The sequence below is a fragment of the Hyperoodon ampullatus genome (assembly GCF_949752795.1).
Source record: "Hyperoodon ampullatus genome assembly, chromosome: 9".
In the NCBI taxonomy this organism is placed as follows: Eukaryota; Metazoa; Chordata; class Mammalia; order Artiodactyla; family Ziphiidae; genus Hyperoodon; species Hyperoodon ampullatus.
Window position 1 is genome coordinate 86,735,022 of NC_136922.1, and position 18,526 is coordinate 86,753,547.

The 18,526-nt window shown below is 42.1% G+C and overlaps 1 protein-coding gene across 2 annotated transcripts in view; it reads left to right on the top strand.

The window, feature by feature from the left end:
- Positions 1-3,046: 3,046 nt before the first annotated feature.
- CPA4 (carboxypeptidase A4) overlaps positions 3,047-18,526 on the top strand; it is a gene marked incomplete at both ends in the record, with an annotated part of 33,377 nt that continues 17,897 nt past the window's right edge. The window contains 4 exons of one of the 2 annotated variants that reach the window (XM_079710836.1): positions 3,047-3,114; positions 13,066-13,147; positions 13,579-13,713; positions 14,953-15,051. In XM_079710836.1, coding sequence (XP_079566962.1) covers positions 3,047-3,114; positions 13,066-13,147; positions 13,579-13,713; positions 14,953-15,051 — 384 coding nt within the window. The remainder of the gene's footprint in view (positions 3,115-13,065; positions 13,148-13,578; positions 13,714-14,952; positions 15,052-18,526) is intronic. The other variant, XM_079710837.1, reaches the window with a different exon arrangement.

The window sequence follows — 18,526 nt, forward strand, 5'->3', positions numbered from 1 at the left end:
GTTGTGATTATTTATTATTATTTTCTAAAATAAATTTATTATTTATTTATTTATTTTGTCTGCATTGGGTCTTTGGTGCTGTGCATGGGCTTTCTCTAGCTGCAGTGAGTGGGGGCTGCTCTTTGTTGTGGTGCACGGGCTTCTCATTGCAGTGGCTTCTCTTGTTGCGGAGCACGGGCTCTAGGCTCACGGGCTTCAGTAGTTGTGGCATGCAGGCTCAGTAGTTGTGGCTCACAGGCTCTAGAGCACAGGCTCAGTAGTTGTGTCGCATGGGCTTAGTTGCTCCGCGGCATGTGGGATCTTCCCAGACCAGGGCTCAAACCTGTGTCCCCTGCATTGTCAGGCAGATTCTTAACCACTGCACCACCAGGGAAGCCCCTGCATTGTGATTATTCCTTTTTCTTTTAATTTTTTTTTAAAGATTTGTAATTTTTTTCCCTTAAACTTATTTATTTTATTTATTTATTGTTGGCTGCATTGGGTTTTCGTTGCTGCGCGTGGGCTTTCTCGAGTTGCGGCGAGCAGGGGCTACTCTTCGTTGCGGTGCACGGGCTTCTCATTGAGGTGGCTTCTCTTGTTGCGGAGCACGTGCTCTAGGTGCGCAGGCTTCAGTAGTTGTGGCTCATGGACTCTAGAGCGCAGCATCAGTAGTTGTGACACACAGACTTAGTTGCTCTGCGGCATGTGAGATCTTCCTGGACCAGGGCTCGAACCCGTGTCCCCTGCATTGGTAGGTGGCTTCTTAACCACTGAGCCACCAGGGAAGCCCCTGATTATTCCTTTTTCTAATCCTGATATAGGAGCATTATATCTTTGATTTTTGTTGCCCTTAAACACAGCAATACTGAGCTGTACCCCTTTATCTTTTTAATCCAATTTTAAGCAAAATGCTACCAACATCCTTTAAAAATTAAAAAAAAATTGTGGTGAAATATACATACCATAAAATGATTTTAACCATTTTGAGTGTACAATTCAGTGGCGTTAAGCACATTCACAGTGTTGTGCAATCATCACCATCCATCTCCAGAAATTTTCCACCATCCCAAACTGAAACTCTGTACCCCTTAAGCAATAAGTCCCTGTTCTCCCTCTTTCTAGCCCATGGTAATTCTATGCTCTTTCTGTCTCTATGAATTTGCCTGTTCTAGGTACCATATATAAATGGAATCATATAGTATTTGTTCTTTTGTGACTGGCTTATTTCACTTAGCAAATGTTTTTGAGATTCACCCATGTTGTGGCATGTGTCAGTTCGTTCATCTTAATAGAGTAGCGTCTTAGAGCTAGAAGGGGATTTTTATGTTTATTTATTCAGTAAATACTAATTAAGCAACTGCATTGTGCTAAGTATCATGCTAGGTGCTGTATCCTGTGGTTCCATGTTGCCTTCTGCTTTTCCGTTTCTGGTATGCTGCATCAGAAAAACTAGTGGAGACGCAAACCAATGATGCTCCTTCCTCCAGGCTGCCCCATCAAGTGTGGGTCTCAGATTCCATACAATTTCTCTTTAGACATTGGCTTCCATTAGAGATTTATATTTTCTTCACATTGATGGCTTTCCCTGGGAGAAAAGGGTGGGAAGTGAATTTCAGCTTGCCTAGAATTCTGGGTACTTGATTCTTTAGTTCACATTTCTTGCAGATTCAGGTCACAGCTTCTCTTTTTACTGATTTCAAAGCTGAAATCTATCATGGTGAAGTACAGCCCAGCCTTTGTGATAGACCAAGGTGGGCCTAGGAGTTCAGTTCCAGTGTTGGAAGGACAAAAGAGCCCTGATAGAGGCCCCCGGCTCCACAACTCCTGACAAAGACTCTTCTTGACCAAACCTTGGACAGGCTTCCCTGAGCCCTCTTTTCTACTAGCCTTGTCCTTGGGCCCTAAGTCAGTCTTAGCAAAGAATCCTGCTAAGTAATCCCCCAATCCTTGACATCTGATTGAGTTCCTCATCCTCCACCATTGATGTCTAAGTCCTTGGCCTGCCTTTAGCAATAATCTGTTAGGCCAGTTAAGCAAGAATCCCCCCTACCCTGATGTCTCCTCTTAAGAGTTTTCCAAGCACTGATCCCCTTGCTCTGCTATCTTTATGTATTTGAAGTTGAACACAATTACTCTCTCCTATTGTATCTTGAATAAAGTCTTCCTTGCAGTTGTAACAAGTGTCAGAATAACATCTCTTTAACACTGTCAACCATGACCCTTGGTTGAATCTACTCCCCTTGAGAAAGTGCAGAAAGTATGTTGATGGTGGGGACAGTAGGGTGGGAGAGGCTTGTGGGATTTGGGGCACCTAGGACAGACTGAAAGGCCCCAGAGTCCTTGAAGAAGTCGTGGAGATCATGAGTGTCTTCCATTTGTTCTGCTGTGACTTGGTGGAAAGGACACCAGACTCAGAATCTAGTAAATGCAAGAAAGTCTTATTATTAATAATACCATTAAACCTTACCTTTAGCTCAGATTTCAAGGAAAACTGATAATTTATTCAGACAAACACATTCCTCCTATACCACTTACCTCATATATTTCTGCCTTTTTAGTGGAGTCATAAGAATTAGGTGTCAGATTCATAACAGAAGCCACAAACTTTCATCATGACCTGCTGTCACCAGAGAAGGGCTTGTCAAGTGTGTGAAATGTGTGGTCTTGGAGTTGGCTTGGGGTTTCTTTGATAGTCTTTATTTATTTATTTTTACTCTAGAGGTAACTTCATCTCAGGTTTATAATCTGGCCTCCTCTATCAGTATAAATTCTATCCAGCACTATGGGACTTGCGTATTTACTCAAAAGACACTATTTAAATACCAAGTGATGAGCATTATAACACCCTTAGCACAGACTTTTCCAGCCTGAGGAGCAAGTTCCTGACCTTGTAAATCAAGAGGCTTGGCTTTTATCACTCAAAAGGAATGGAAGAGGCATCTGACGTACTGTCAGAGTTTCAAGGGTACTTGGGAGTCACATTAGCATTTTTGAGGACATGAGACTGCCTCAGACTCCTTATAAATACAGCTTGACTCAGCCACTCTATGACTGACACCCTTGGGACATGAAGTGGATACTGTTCTTTGGGGATCTTATTGGGCCCAGCATCTGTGGCCAAGAAAAGTTTTTTGGGTAAGCTCCTTTTGGACTTATTATTACTTTGTTAGTTCAGAGATATGGGAACCAAATGGATTTGGAAATGAATGGCTGATTATACCTCAAGTGGTATGGTGTTGGGAAGGAAGACCTGGACTCCTGTCCCAACTTTGGCCTTGTGTCATCCTGGGTCAGTTACTTCTCTCTCAGGCTCAGCTTTATCTGTGATATCAGGACTAGGTGGTCTCCACAGTCCCTCCCCAGCTCCCTAATTCCTGCCAATTCTTTTCCTTCCTAGTTCTTATTTGTAAGGTCAGTTTCAGGCATTCCTACTTTCTTACTCCTATATTATGAATTACTAAGAATTACCAGAAATTGTTTCAATTTCTGCCATGCTTAAGGGAAAACCTGGGTCATAAGCTTTTTGGATTTACCTCTCTGTTAATGGTTAAGGTTTGGTGGAGCTTTCTCGTCAGCATTTGGCATATGGGGATTTGATAGGTCTTGCCTAGCCATAACTATGAAAAGTGACATGCAAGGATACACCTGTACATTCTGTGTGTGTATGCATGTGTGTGCACACACATGCACACGTGCTCCACACAGAATTCCTTGAGGTTCACAAAAGAGAGAACATTTGGGAGGTAGGAGAGATGAAAGGATGGCATGGTACCCTACTAGAAGATGGGGGTGATGGAGTCAAGATGGCAGTGTGGGAAGACAAGGGAGTACATTTCTCCCCACAACTAGGGCACCTGCCAGACACTGGTGGGGGACCTTGACGCCCAAGAAGATGGGAGGAACCCCCAAGCGAATGGCTGGGGGTCAGGCTGAAGCTCCTGCAGTGGGAGCTCCAAGTCTGAACCACTGGACTAACAGAGAACCTCAGATCCCAGGGAACATTCATTGGCATGAGGTCTCCCAGAGGTCCTCATGTCGGCACCAAGACCCAGTTCTACCCAACAGCCTACAAACTTCAGTGTTGGAAGCCTGAGGCCAAACAGCCAGTAAGACAGGAACACAATCCCACTCAACAACAACAACAACAACAACAAAAGAGACAGCAAAAGAATAAGCCACAGATGAAGGAGAAAGGTAAAATCCTACAAGACCAAATAAATGAAGAGGAAATTGGCACTTTACGTGAAAAAGAATTCAGAGTAATGATAGTAAAGATGATCCAGAATTTCGGAAATAGAATGGAGGCACGGATTGAGAAAATACAAGAAATGTTTAACAAAGACCTAGAAGAACTAAGAACAAACAAACAGAGATGAACAACACAGTAACTGAAATGAAAAATACACTAGAAGGAATCAATAACAGAATAACTGAGGCAGAAGAACAAATAAGTGAGCTGGAAGACAAAATGGTGGAAATAACTGCTGAGGAGCAGAATAAAGAAAAAAGAATGAAAAGAATTGAAGACAATCTCAGAGACCTCTGGGACAACACTAAACGCACCAACATTCAAATTATAGGGGTCCCAGAAGAAGAAGAAGAAAAAAGGGTCTGAGAAAATATTTGAAGAGATTATAGTGAAAAACTTCCCTAACATGGGAAGGGAAATAGTCACCCAAGTCCAGGAAACAAAGAGAGTCCCATACAGGATAAAGTCTAGGAGAAACACACCAAGACACATATTAATCAAACTAACAAAAATTAAATTCGAAGAAAAAATATTAAAAGCAGCAAGGGAAAAGCGAAAAATAACATACAAAGGAATCCCCATAAGGTTATCAGCTGATTTTTCAGCAGAAACTCTGCAGGCCAGAATGGATTGACAAGATATACTTAAAGTGATAAAAGAGAAAAACCTACAACCAGGATTATTCTACCCAGCAAGGATCTCATTCAGGTTCGATGGAGAAATCAAAAGCTTTTCAGACAAGCAAAACCTAAGAGAATTCAGCATGACCAAACCAGCTTTACAACAAATGCTAAAGAAACTTCTCTAGGCGGGAAACACAAGAGAAGAAAAAGACCCACAAAAACAATCCCAAAACAATTAAGAAAATGGTAATAGGAACATACATATCGATAATAACCTTGAATGTAAATGGATTAAATGCCACAACCAAAAGACACAGACTGGCTGAATGGTTACAAAAACAAGACCGATATATATGCTGTCTACAAGAGACCCACTTCAGACCTAGGGATACATACAGACTGAAAGTGAAGGGATGGAAAAAGATATTCCATGCAAATGGAAATCAAAAGAAAGCTGGAGTAGCAATACTTGTATCAGATAAAATAGACCTTAAAATAAAGACCTTACAAGAGGTGAGGAAGGACACTATAAAATGTTCAAAGGATCAATCCAAGAAGAAGATGTAACAATTATAAATGTTTAGGCACCCAATATAGGAGTACCTCAATACATAAGGCAAATGCTAACAACCATGAAAGGGGAAATCGGCAGTAACACAATAATAGTAGGGGACTTTAACACCCCACTTACACGAATGGACAGATCATCCAAACAGAAAATAAATAAGGAAACACAAGCTTTAAATGACACAATAGACCAGATAGATTTAATTGATATTTATAGAACATTCCACCTGAAAGTGGCAGAATACACTTTCTTCTCAAGTGCACAAGGAACATTCTCCAGGATAGATCACATCTTGGGTCACAAATCAAGCCTTGGAAAATTTAAGAAAATTGAAATCGTATCAAGCATCTTTTCCGACAACAATGCTATGAGACTGGAAATCAATTACAGGAAGAAAACTGAAAAAAACACAGGTGCATGGAGGCTGAACAGTGCACTACTAAATAACCAAGAGATGACTGAAGAAATCAAAGAAGAAATTAAAAAATACATAGAAAGAAATGACAATGAAAACACGATGACCCAAAACCTATGGGACACAGCAAAAGCAGTTCTAAGAGGGAAGTTTATAGCAATTCAATCTCACCTCACGAAACAAGAAAAATCTCAAATAAACAATCCAACCCTACACCTAAAGCAAGTAGAGAAAGAAGAACAAAGAAAACCCTAAGTCAGTAGAAGGAAAGAAAGAAAGATCAGAGCAGAAATAAATGAAAAAGAAATGAAGAAAACAATAACAAAGATCAATAAAACTAAAAGCTGGTTCTTTGAGAAGATAAAAAAATTGATAAACCCTTAGCCAGACTCATCAGGAAAAAAAGGGAGAGGATGCAAATCAATAAAATTACAAATGAAAAAGGAGAAATCACAGCTGACACCACAGAAATACAAAGGATTATAAGAGACTACTACAAACAACTATATGCCAATAAAATGGACAACCATGAAGAAATGGACAAATTCTTGGAAAGGTACAATTTTCCAAGACTGAACCAGGAAGAATTAGAAAATATACACAGACCTATCACAAGTAATGAAATTGAAACTATAATTAAAAATCTTCCAACAAAAGTCCAGGACCAGATGGCTTCACAGGCGAATTCTACCAAACATTTAGAGAAGAGCTAACACTGATCCTTCTCAAACTCTTCCAAAAAATTGCAGAGGGAGGAGCACTCCCAAATCCATTCTACGAAGCCACCATCACCCTGATACCAAAGCCATAAAAAGATATCACAAAAAAGAAACTTATAGACCGATATCACTGATGAACATAGATGCAAAAATCCTGAACAAAATACTAGCAAACAGAATCCAACAACATATTAAAAGGATCATACACCATGATCAAGTGGGATTTATCCCAGAGATGCAAGGATTCTTCAGTATATGCAAATCAATCAATGTGATACACCATATTAACAAATTAAGGAATAAAAACCATATGATCATCTCAATAAATGCAGAAAAAGCTTTTGACAAAATTCAACACCCATTTATGATAAAAACTCTCCAGAAAATGGGCATAGAGAGAACCTACCTCAACATGATAAAGGCCATATATGACAAACCCACAGCAAACATCATACTCAATGGTGAAAAACTGAAAGCATTTCCACTAAGATCAGGAACAAGACAAGGATGTCCACTTTCGCCACTATTATTTAACATAGTTTTGGAGGTCCTAGCCAAGGCAATCAGAGAAGAAAAAGAAATAAAAGGAATACAAATTGGAAAAGAAGAAGTAAAACTGTCATTGTTTTCAGATGACATGATACTATACACAGAGAATCCTAAAGATGCCACCAGAAAACTACTAGAACTAATCAATGAATTTGGTAAGCTTGCAGGATATAAAATTAATACACAGAAATCTCTGACATTCCTATACACTTAAAACACAAAATCAGAAAGAGAAATTGAGGAAACAATCCCATTTACCATCACAACAAAAAGAATAAAATACCTAGGAATAAACCTACCTAAGGAGGTGAAAGACTTGTACTCAGAAAACTATAAAACACTGATGAAAGAAATCAAAGATGATATAAACAGATGGAGAAATATACCATGTTCTTGGATTGGAAGAATCAATACTGTGAAAATGATTATACTATCCAAAGCAATCTACAGATTCAGTGTAATCCCTATTGAGCTACCAATGGCATTCTTCACAGAATTAGAACAAAAAATTTTACAACTCATGTGGAAACACAAAAGACCCTAAATAGCTAAAGCAATCTTGAGAAAGAAAAACGGAGCTGGAGGAATCAGGTTCCCTAACTTCAAACTATACTACAAAGTGACAGTAATCGAGACAGTATGGTACTGGCACAAAAACAGAAATGTAGATCAATGGTACAGGATAGAAAGCCCAGAGGTAGACACATGCACATATGGTCACCTAATTTACAACAAAGGAGGCCGAGAACATACAATGGAGAAAAGACAGCCTCTTCAATAAATGGTGCTGGGAAAACTGGACTGCTACATGTAAAAGAATGAAATCAGAACACTACCTAACACCACACACAAAAATAAACTCCAAATGGATTAAAGACCTAAATGTAAGAACAGACACTATAAAACACTTAGAGCAAAACATAGGAAAAATATTCTTTGACCACGGCAAGATCTTTTTTGACCCTCTTCCTAGAGTAATGAAAATAAAAACAAAAATAAACAATTGGGACCTAATGAAACTTAAAAGCTTTTTCACAAAAAAGGAAACCATAAACAAGACGAAAAGACTTCCCTCAGAATGGGAGAAAACACCTGCAAGTGAAACAACGGACAAAGGATTAATCTCCAAAATATACAAACAGCTCATGGTGCTCAATATAAAAAAAAAATAATCCAATAAAAAAATGGGCAGAAGAACTAAGTAGACATTTCACCAAAGAAGACATACAGATGGCCAAGAGGCACATGAAAAGATGCTCAATATCACTAATTATTAGAGAAATACAAATCAAAACTACAATGAGGTATCACCTCACACTGGTCAGAATGGCCATTATCAAAAAATTTAGAAACAATAAATGCTGGATTGGGTGTGGTGAAAAAGGAACCCTCTTGCACTGTTGGTGGGAATGTAAATTGATACAACCACTATGGAGAACAGTATGGAGGTTCCTTAAAAAACTAAAAATAGAACTACCATATGATCCAGGAATCCCACTACTGGGCATCTACCCTGAGAAAACCATAATTCAAAGAGAGACATGTACCACAATGTTCATTGCAGCACTATTTACAATAGCCAGGACATGGAAGCAACCTAAATGTCCATCAACAGATGAATGGATAAAGAAGATGTGGCACATATATACAATGGAATATTACTCAGCCATAAACAGAAACGAAATTGACTTATTCATAGTGAGGTGGATGGACCTGGAGTCTGTCATACAGAGTAAAGTAAGTCAGAAAGGGAAAAACAAATACCGTATGCTAACATATATATATATGGAATCTAAAAAAAAAAAATGGTACTGATGAACCTATGGGCAGGGCAGGAGTAAAGGTGTAGACATAGAGAATTGACTTGAGGACCCAGAGGGAGAAGGCGAAGCTGGGGCGAAATGAGAGTAGCAGCAACATATATACACTACCAAATGTAAAATAGCTAGCTAGTGGGAAGCAGCTGCATAGCACAGGGAGATCAGCTCAGTGCTTTGTGACCACCTAGAGGGGTGCGATAGGGAGGGTGGGAGGGAGACGCAAGAGGGAGGGGATATGGGGATATATGTATGCATATGGCTGATTCACTCTGTTGTACCACAGAAACTAACACAGTATTGTGGAGCAATTATACTCCAATAAAGATCTATTAAAAAAAAAAGGTTAAGAATCCTGGCCAAGGCCACTTAGCTGGTAAGCAGGGAAGTTGGAGCAAAACCCATATGCTTTTGTTATAACACAAGTTAATCTCCAGATAGAATCCTGTATCTCACTGATCTGTCTATATCTGTTAGTTTACTCTCCATTATACTATCTGGCTAAAGGGGCTTTGGAATTGTTTATTGAGGTAATTACTTATATGTGATTGAGTAATTTTTATGACGATGACTTCTGTTCACACCTGGTCTCTACTGCCAAATAGCTCAGAGGGTTTAGGCATAGCAGGTGGTCAGGGAAGGAGATTTTTCCACAGGCAGCTCAGCAGTGTGTAATAACTATGCTTGCTGCCATGTGGGCTGATGCACAGAGCTCTCAGGCTCTCGCTGCTCCTATTCATGTGGCTGAAAAATCTTTCTTTCTCAGGATACAGACTTCTCTTATAAAGCAGCGGACACCTGGGTTGAGGCTTCTTGGCTGAGCTCTGGAGTGCTCACCATAGGCGCTTGCACAGAAAGGACTGTGTGCCTGAGCAAATTGCAGATGGTTTTAACCAACAGTGTCATCCTTACCCCCAAATCTGTTCTTGCCTCATAGTAGGGAACCCAGCAAAGGTGGCGGAATTCTTCCTGAGGTCCACAGACATGGCCTAGGCAGCCAGCTTGGTGAACATTTAGAGCAAGGGGAAGCTGGCCTCTGAGCATTCAAGTGGTTGGGAAGCCAAGATGCAGGTTGGCTTGGAGGGGGAACAGTGCTGATGGAGATGAAGATGATGGTTTCTCCCCCCACCACACCCCCCGGTCTCTGTTCATTCCATCTAACTCACCTACCTCCCCAGTCCCTCTCACTCTGCTGGTGTCTTCTGTCCTGGGCTTCACTCATCTTAAGGATAGGATGGTGACCAGGATGCCTAAAGGTGCACAGCAAGCATAGAACAGGAAGTAGTTGCAGAACTTGTAACATCAGCAGTAACTGGTTGGCATTTAAGAGTTCTGTGGAATCACCTCTTGTGGTGGCTTCTAAGCCTGGCTGGGGATGCAGGTGAGAAAGGCACAAAGAACAGGCCACTTGGCTGCCCACATGTTAGAAGGGGGAGAGATAGAAGCTCAGCACCAAGGTGACTATTGACTGTCCAGAACATGGGACACATGTGAGGGTGACTGAGAGTGGATCACTAGCCATTGCGCAGTAGCAGCTGGCCAGCCCTGGGTATTGGAGAGTACCAGAGCTAAGAAGAGCTCTAGGAGCACGTACCTGTGTGGAGTAGGAGGGGGGGTGAACATGGCAACCTGCAAACCCCAACATGTCCCCCTTCCCAGGCCAATCTTCCATCTTCAGAAAGAGCTTAAGGTCTGTGAAAAGATTTCCAGATGGTGGAGATAGGTTGTGTTCCACCACCCACACTTTCAGGACGGCGTTTTCCAAATAGAGACAAGGACAGTGAGGGCAAGAGAAAGGCTGCCCTTCACCTGGCACCCACTTATGTTCTCTCTGTTTCTAGATATTGATGGGCTTATGTTCATGAGAATAACATAAGATTCTCCCCATGCCCTGCCAGCTTTTAGCACCCTCTGAAGACTGTTGCTAAGGTTGTCTGCTCTGGTTGGGGAAAACCTCGTGGGTAATGGGAACTGGTCCTAAAGCCTGGGTGGCAGATTGGCTAGGCAGGTAAAGAAAAGGGCTGGACATCCAGGCAGAGGGAACAGCATGTTCAAAGGCATAGAAGGGCAAAGTATATGGTGAATTCGGAATTTCAGTGAGGCTGGAGCCAAGAATGTGTAGGAGGGAGAGGTGGAGGAGAGACAGATGGGGAAATACTCCATTCTGCACCAGCCTTTCCGCCCTGTCTCTCTGCATGCTGCAGATGTGTCTTTATCCTTTGGAGCTGGGTTAATTAGGACATGATGAAATGCACTGTGGTTTTAATCATCATCTGGGCCAGTTAGATTCACTGTGTTCCCTTATCATGAACAGTGCCCAGGAGTATGAAAGTTCTGTTGTGAAGTTATCACTTTGGGAGAATTAAAACACATGCTGTGGATGAATGTGTAACATGATTTTCATACTCTTAAGAGCTCCTTATTCTTATGTTTCTCTTTTTTTTCCTCTTCCTGTTCCTTCTCTCTCCTCTTTCTCTTTGTGATTACTCAAGTCAGTGCTGTATTTTACCGATGCCTCATTTTGCTAACAGAGATGCCAATGCACAGGCACTTTCCAGAACACCCATTTTTAAGATGCCCCTTTTTCTGGGGTATTGAGGGTGAGTTGTGACAGAGCATGAGTTCTGCATATGGGTCCTGGTACTCAGCCAGGAGGAAGGATTTCTCTTCTGTTTTCAACCTGTTTCTTTTGCAAGGCTGCTTGCCTGTGTCAGGGAAATGGTGGTTTGATTCCCCATCTTTGCAGGGCTGCAGTCCAACACCTAGCAAGCCTGTTGGGTTCAGGCTGAGACCCGCCAGCCAGTGGCTTCTCCACCATGGCCTCAGCAGCTCCCATGGAATGCAGTTGGCTGCCCACGTCCGAGAACCCTGTGGAGACCGGATGAGCTGGGAGAAAGTGAGGCTTCATCAATGGCGTTTCCTCCAGACCTGCCACCTGCAACAGAAGCAGCTCTGAAGTGGACCTTGCCTCCTTGATGCTAGCCTAGACCCCACGGAGATCCCCCAGAAGCTCCCAGAACAAAGTTAAACTCTGAGAGTCCTTCCGGATTGAGCCAGTTTTCTGATGAGGAGATGCTGATCTGCCACATGTGGCTGCACGTTTAGCTCCCTGTGACAGAACCATTTTCTCTGTCAACAGGTCCTTCAGCCCACAGCCCTCTCCAGCAGCTTTTCCCGCATTCATTTGTGTCAAAGGGATGACGCATGTGACAGCGTTGAGTGTGGATTCATTCGGGCCGTCACCTAGCAACGGCCTAATGGCTCTCCTGGCTTTCTGAGCCGGCCCAGAGCACAAAGGCAGCTTTTCAGGCTCGGCCTTCTCCCACCCACACACAGGACTTCAGGGGCCTCTACCCCTGCTGCTGCTGCGGGAGCTAAATGGTGTATAGGAAACAAGTGCGGGACAAACAACAAAGGGGGACTCGGGACTGGCTGGCTCCCTTCTGGTCCCTATCAGGGCCCCTTAGGAAGGATGAATCCCGAGTTCAGCCCCAGCACCGTGCATTTGTATAGGGTTCTGGAGCTGGAAGGGCCTGGGAGAGCACCCAGCCTCTCCCCTCTTTGCTTAGAGGAAAAATAACTAACCTTCCAAGGATGGAAGGTCTATTCTCTTTTCTAGCTCTTTCCAGCATGGACATTCAGCCAGAGTTTCAGTCCTAGACCCTGACAGTGAAGAAGTGCTTCTTTATGTCTTGAGTTAGCTTTGCGTGTAACTCAGGAACATTCCTTTCTGCAAAATATATATGTTTTTCATTATAAAGTAATATGACCACATTACAGAAAACAGATACGAGGGGAAAAAAGTAAGTCATCCATAATCCCATGACCCGAACATAAGCACTGTCAGCATTTGCTATATTTCCGTTGTCTGTTTTTCTTCCAATGCATCTGCTTTTTCCATACTTGCAATCATGGCATACATACAATTTTGTGTCCTGCTCTTTCACTTAATATTTCCCTTAAAGTTATACCATAAGCACTTTTTCATATTTGCCACGTAGTCTTATTTTTAATGGCTATACATTATAACCAAAGACTAGACCATTTCCTCTCATTCAGCCCAGTTATGTCTGGGATAGTAGGCCTGGGGTTTATTTGCCAGCTGAAAGCTCACCATTATCTTTTGCTTTTTTTTCCTTTCTCCAGGGACCAAGTTTTCAGGATTAATGTCAGAAATGGAGATGAGATCAGCAAACTAAGTCAGCTAGTGAATTCAGATAACTTTAAGGTACCTAGTTCTCCTTCTCTTGGGTATCAATTAACTTTAGTGGGAGAAGACTCTTGCAGCACTGGCATTGTTATTCCTGAAGAGTTTCTGTGTATAATCCTGTATTAGTCAACATGTCTTTATACAATTGAGAGGGTTGGTCGGGGAGAAGTGCTGTAGATCGCAGCAGTGCTGTCCAGGGAGATGAGAGGCCTCAGCAGTGGGCTCCATCTTTCTATCTGCATTGACTTATTACTTCTTGGGCTTTGCCAGGTATTGCCTGCTGGGCAGGCCTGACCAGATAAAATTATGAAATGGCGAAGTTTGCCCTTGTGCAGAATCCAACCCCTCAGGGATCACCAAGGCTTTTGGCAGTTGTTCTAGAAGAATGAGCTCATTGTGCCTTTTACCTGAACTGTCCTTTAACCTGGTTTTACTTCTGTTCTCTTCAGCTCAACTTCTGGAAATCTCCCTCTACCTTTGGTCGTCCTGTGGATGTCCTGTTCCCTTCTGTCAGTCTGCAGCCAGTCAAATCCTTCCTGAAGTCCCAGGGCTTAGAGTACTTGGTGACTGTTGAAGACCTGCAGGTGGATAGGCCAAGGTCCCTCACTGGTCTTGCATAGGACCAAGCAGCCAGAGTGGACTTGAGACATTTTCAAGTTCTGGTCTTATTCTCCTCCATTTAAAAGTTGAAGGCATTGAAGTATATGGAAATAAAGTGCAGTGACTTGTTAGAGGAACATGTTGTACTAGAAAGGGCATACCTGGGTTAGGAAACCAGCCAGATCTGGATCCAAATCCTGATTTTGCTAACTGCTAGCTGTGTGACTTTGGACAAGCTGTTAACCTCTTGAGACTCTGTTTCTTCATCTGTAAAACGGTAGTAGTTATACCTACTTCATACAATTTATTGAGAAGATTAAGTGACTAAATGTACATAAAATGTCTAACAGTGCCAGGTGCCCCACAAGTATTAAGTCCCTCTCCCTTTTCTCATTTGAAGTCAGGAGGGAAGAACAGAGTTTATGGTGGGTAGAAGGTGGGGCCCCAGTGAGGAGGTGCTGAAGACCAGTCATAAAAAGCATCCTTTGGGAATTCCCTGGCGGTCCAGTGGTTAGGACCCCACACTTCCACTGCAGGGGACATGGGTTCGATCCCTGGTCAGGGAACTAAGATCCCATGTGCTGTGCAGTGCGACCAAAAAAAAAGCATCCTTTGAGAAAGGGAGAATGTCACCAGCAGCCCCCAGCAGAGGGAACATCACTGCCTAAGCCAGACACCAGCCTCATGAGCTGTATTTGAACAGCAGGGCAGTGTCTGGCTCATGTTCTCTCCTTCACTGAGGTGGGTTGTGGACTAATTGGTGATTTGGCCCAGGAGTTTCCTGATGGTGTGAGCAGCTGTGAGCTTATTAATCATCCTCACATGTCACAGACATCTGCCAGGAACCTTCAAAGTATGAGTGGTTTTAAGAATTTCTTTGTTTCTGAATGGTTTCCCAAGCTGGGTATTTCAGAGGCACTGGATACCAGATGCAGACTGATGTCTAGAGAATTTGTGGTATAGAATAACTAAATAGCACATATGTTGCTTCCAGGAAGTAAGTAGGTTTTGAATGAGGTGATGTACATTGGGCTCCAAGAAGTAAGATTATATAGATATGTGGAAGAAATCAGACCCCCTTTTACACCTTGACATTTGTGCTTCTTGATATGTGTGCCAAGGGTGCTGCCATCTTGGCCAGCACATGTCCCAAGATATGGTGGAAACAGCATGAAGCTCCATCCCCAAAGGATCACTTTCTAATATTGCTGTGTCTGTTTTAGGCCCTTTTAGATAATGAAGATGAGGAAATGCAATACAATGAAGGTCAAGAATGGAGCAGTAATAACTTCAACTATGGAGCCTATCATTCCCTGGAAGCTGTAAGTATTTCAGAGCAGGTTAAGATTAAGGTCATTGGCCTTTTGGGTTTTGTAACCCCTTTCCTTACTTCCAGGAGGTATTAGTCCCTAACACAGTACCCCTACACTGAGGGGTTAAAATGTGTACACTTCAATTCTTTTCCTTTTTTTATTTTTAGAATTTTATTTATCTTTTTATACAGCAGGTTCTTATTAGTTATCCATTTTTCAACTCTTTGTTTGTTTATCTCCCACCAACACCTAAGAGCATAGTGAAACACAAACTGAACATTTTCTCCCACGTGCATCGTTCTTTTCTTAAGCAACCCCTCAAAGAAAACCATGAAATAATTGCAATAATTTACAGTCCTTGTAATTCAACCTTCTTATACCCCACCAGAATCCCTGTATTTTATTCACTCAGATTAATGTGTTTCTTATCCCAGGCAAATAGACAAGTGATTATTTCCAAGGTTAACCAAATATTTCCACTCATTTATCATGACTACTTATAACGTATATTTATTCCATAATGCGTTTTGGTGCTGTGTTTAGTTAGAAATCACTTATTTAGATGACTGACTTTCAAGGTAAGCCAACCCTTCAAATGAGAAATTTAGAGCAGAATAATTTAATATGATATTGGAATTTGAGGAACCAAGAAGGACTGGAATGGAACTGAATCACATAGCATACGGTTTTCTTAGGTCCCTCAATGTCTTCTTCCTTAGTCTGGAGACTTTCTACTAACTCAGGAACACACCCCAAATCTAAATTGGTATTCTTCCTATAGCTGAATATATGTTCTTTATATCCAAAGATAGAGTTCTTGGCATGCTTTTCCTGAGGCATATACTTTGAATTATTTTTCTTCTAGATGAGGTTTTTTTCCAAGCTTGACCAAATATTTCCCCTTCTTTCCCAGGATTGTCAGTAGCTTTGTTTAATGTGTACACTTCCAGCCGCACTGCCCCTTGATCCCTCTTGTGACCAATGACATACAGCTGCAAAACACCTGGATAAAGTTAGGAGTTCAGTCCAGGGCCATGGACGAAAGCAGAGCTAAGGGCCCACACAGGGATCAAACCCATGATGTTAGCCTCATTAACATGGGGTACTCCCTAGCTGAGCTAACCAGTAGCACATGTCACTCCGGATTCTGGAAACTCCATCCCCTCACCTGCCTGCTGCAGGAGCCTCACTTTGCCATCCACACACTTTTGTTCTCTGGCTTTAGGTATCATTGTCATCTGGCTTACAGCCATCTATCATTCCCTGCAAGGCCTTTTGCTGTGGGTTGGTGTACCATCTCCCTTCTGACTTGTTCATATTCAGTTCTTTTTAAAAACAGCTTTTAAGAGCTCATATTCCACAATCACTTGGGCTTTCTTAGGTCTCTAAAGGGAATTTCATATTTGTCTCTGCCAGGTTTCTAGTTTCAGATCCTTTGTGTGTATTGTTGTGGTTGCTGTTATTGTTGTTAGTTTTGTGGGTAAGTTTTCCCCTGATGTTGGCAGTGTGAATTTGCACCCCTCATCTGGACACAGCTTGGTGTTTTAACTTTTCCTGGGTGACTCTCTTTCCTCTCACGACTCAGGGCAGGCATCTGATGTTCTAGGGTCAGTGGGTAGAGTTTCCAGGCCCTTTGCATGGCCAGAATGACCAATTCCCAGCTCTCAAGTCCCAGCTCCTTGCCCCACGCAGGGTCCATTGCCCTCTACTCCTATTCCTGGTTGCTGTAAACTCTCGGTGCCGAAAGTAGGTATCTGGTTCTGGGGCTTCATCTTCTGCCCTTTACTGTGTTACCTTGTTCCCTCTTCATTTCTGGCACCCACAATTTTTCCTTTTTTTTGGCTTTTAAATTTGGCTGGGACTCATTTTCATTGTATTTTATCTGGCTTGCCTATATATTTGGGAGGTAGTTTCTTGCTTCTGCTCAATCTGCCATAATGGCTGCAAGTCTGATGAATCCTTTAAGCTCGATTTTATTCTATATTTATTGCACATTTTCGTTCTTGGTAAAGCTCCTTCTTTCAATTTTAAGATCTAAACACAAATTTGTTTATTTCCTATTTCAACCCTCAAAAGGTTTGAACAACTAAGATGGATGAACTCTATTTAAATCAAACTTTTTTTTTTTTTACTGAAAGCAAATGAAAGCATTTGTAGCCATGATTTATACAGCTCTTCACGTGCCCTCTCAAAGCCTTTGAAGAATCATTTCCAAAGTGGGGTGCTTGTATGGCAGGGTGTAAGCAAGATGGTCCACTGGGATGGAGAAATAAACTATTGCAACTTCTATTTATATTTCTACATATATTTGTATTTATTATTATTTTTAAAACAAATTTATTTATTTATTTTTGGCTGCATTGGGTCTTTGTTGCTGCGCGTGGGCTTTCTCTAGTTGCGGCGAGAGGGGGCTACTCTTCATTGCAGTGTGTGGGCTTCTAATTGTGGTGGCTTCTTTTGTTGTGGAGCACGGGCTCTAGACGCGTGGGCTTCAGTAGCTGCAGCACATGGGTTCAGCAGTTGTGGCTTGCGGGCTCTAGAGCGCAGGCTCAGTAGTTGTGGCACATGGGCTTAGTTGCTCCGTGGCATGTGGGATCTTCCCAGACCAGGGCTCGAACCCGTGTCCCCTGCATTGGCAGGCGGATTCTTAACCACTGCGCCACCATGGAAGTCCTGTATTTATTGTTAATGCAACAATTTTTTTAACATCTTTATTGGAGTATAATTGCTTTACAGTTGTGTATTAGTTTCTGCTTTATAACAAAGTGAATCAGTTATACATATACATATATCCCCATATCTCTTCCCTTTTGTGTCTCCCTCCCTCCCACCCTCCCTCTCCCACCCCTCTAGGTGGTCACAAAGCACCGAGCTGATCTTCCTGTGCTATGCGGCTGCTTCCCACTAGCTATCTGTTTTACATTTGGTAGTGTATATATGTCCATGCCACTCTCTCACTTTGTCCCAGCTTACCCCTCCCCCTCCCTGTATCCTCAAGTCCATTCTCTAGTAGGTCTGCATCTTTATTCCTGTCTTGCCCCTAGGTTCTTCATGACCTTTTTTGGTTATTTTTTAGATTCCATATATATGTGTTAGCATACGGTATTGGTTTTTCTCTTTCAGACTTATTTCACTCCGTATGACAGACTTTAGGCCCATCCACCTCACTACAAATAACTCAATTTCATTTCTGTTTATGTCTGAGTAATATTCCATTGTATATATGTGCCACATCTTCTCTATCCATTCGTCTGTTGATGGACACTTAGGTTGCTTCCACGTCCTGGCTATTGTAAATGGAGCTGCAATGAATATTGTGGTACATGACTCTTGTTGAATTATGGTTTTCTCAGGTTATATGCCCAGTAGTGGGATTGCTGGGTTGTATGGTAGTTCTATTTTTAGTTTTTTAAGGAACCTCCGTACTGTTCTCCATAGTGGCTGTATCAATTTACATTCCCACCAACAGTGCAAGAGGGTTCCC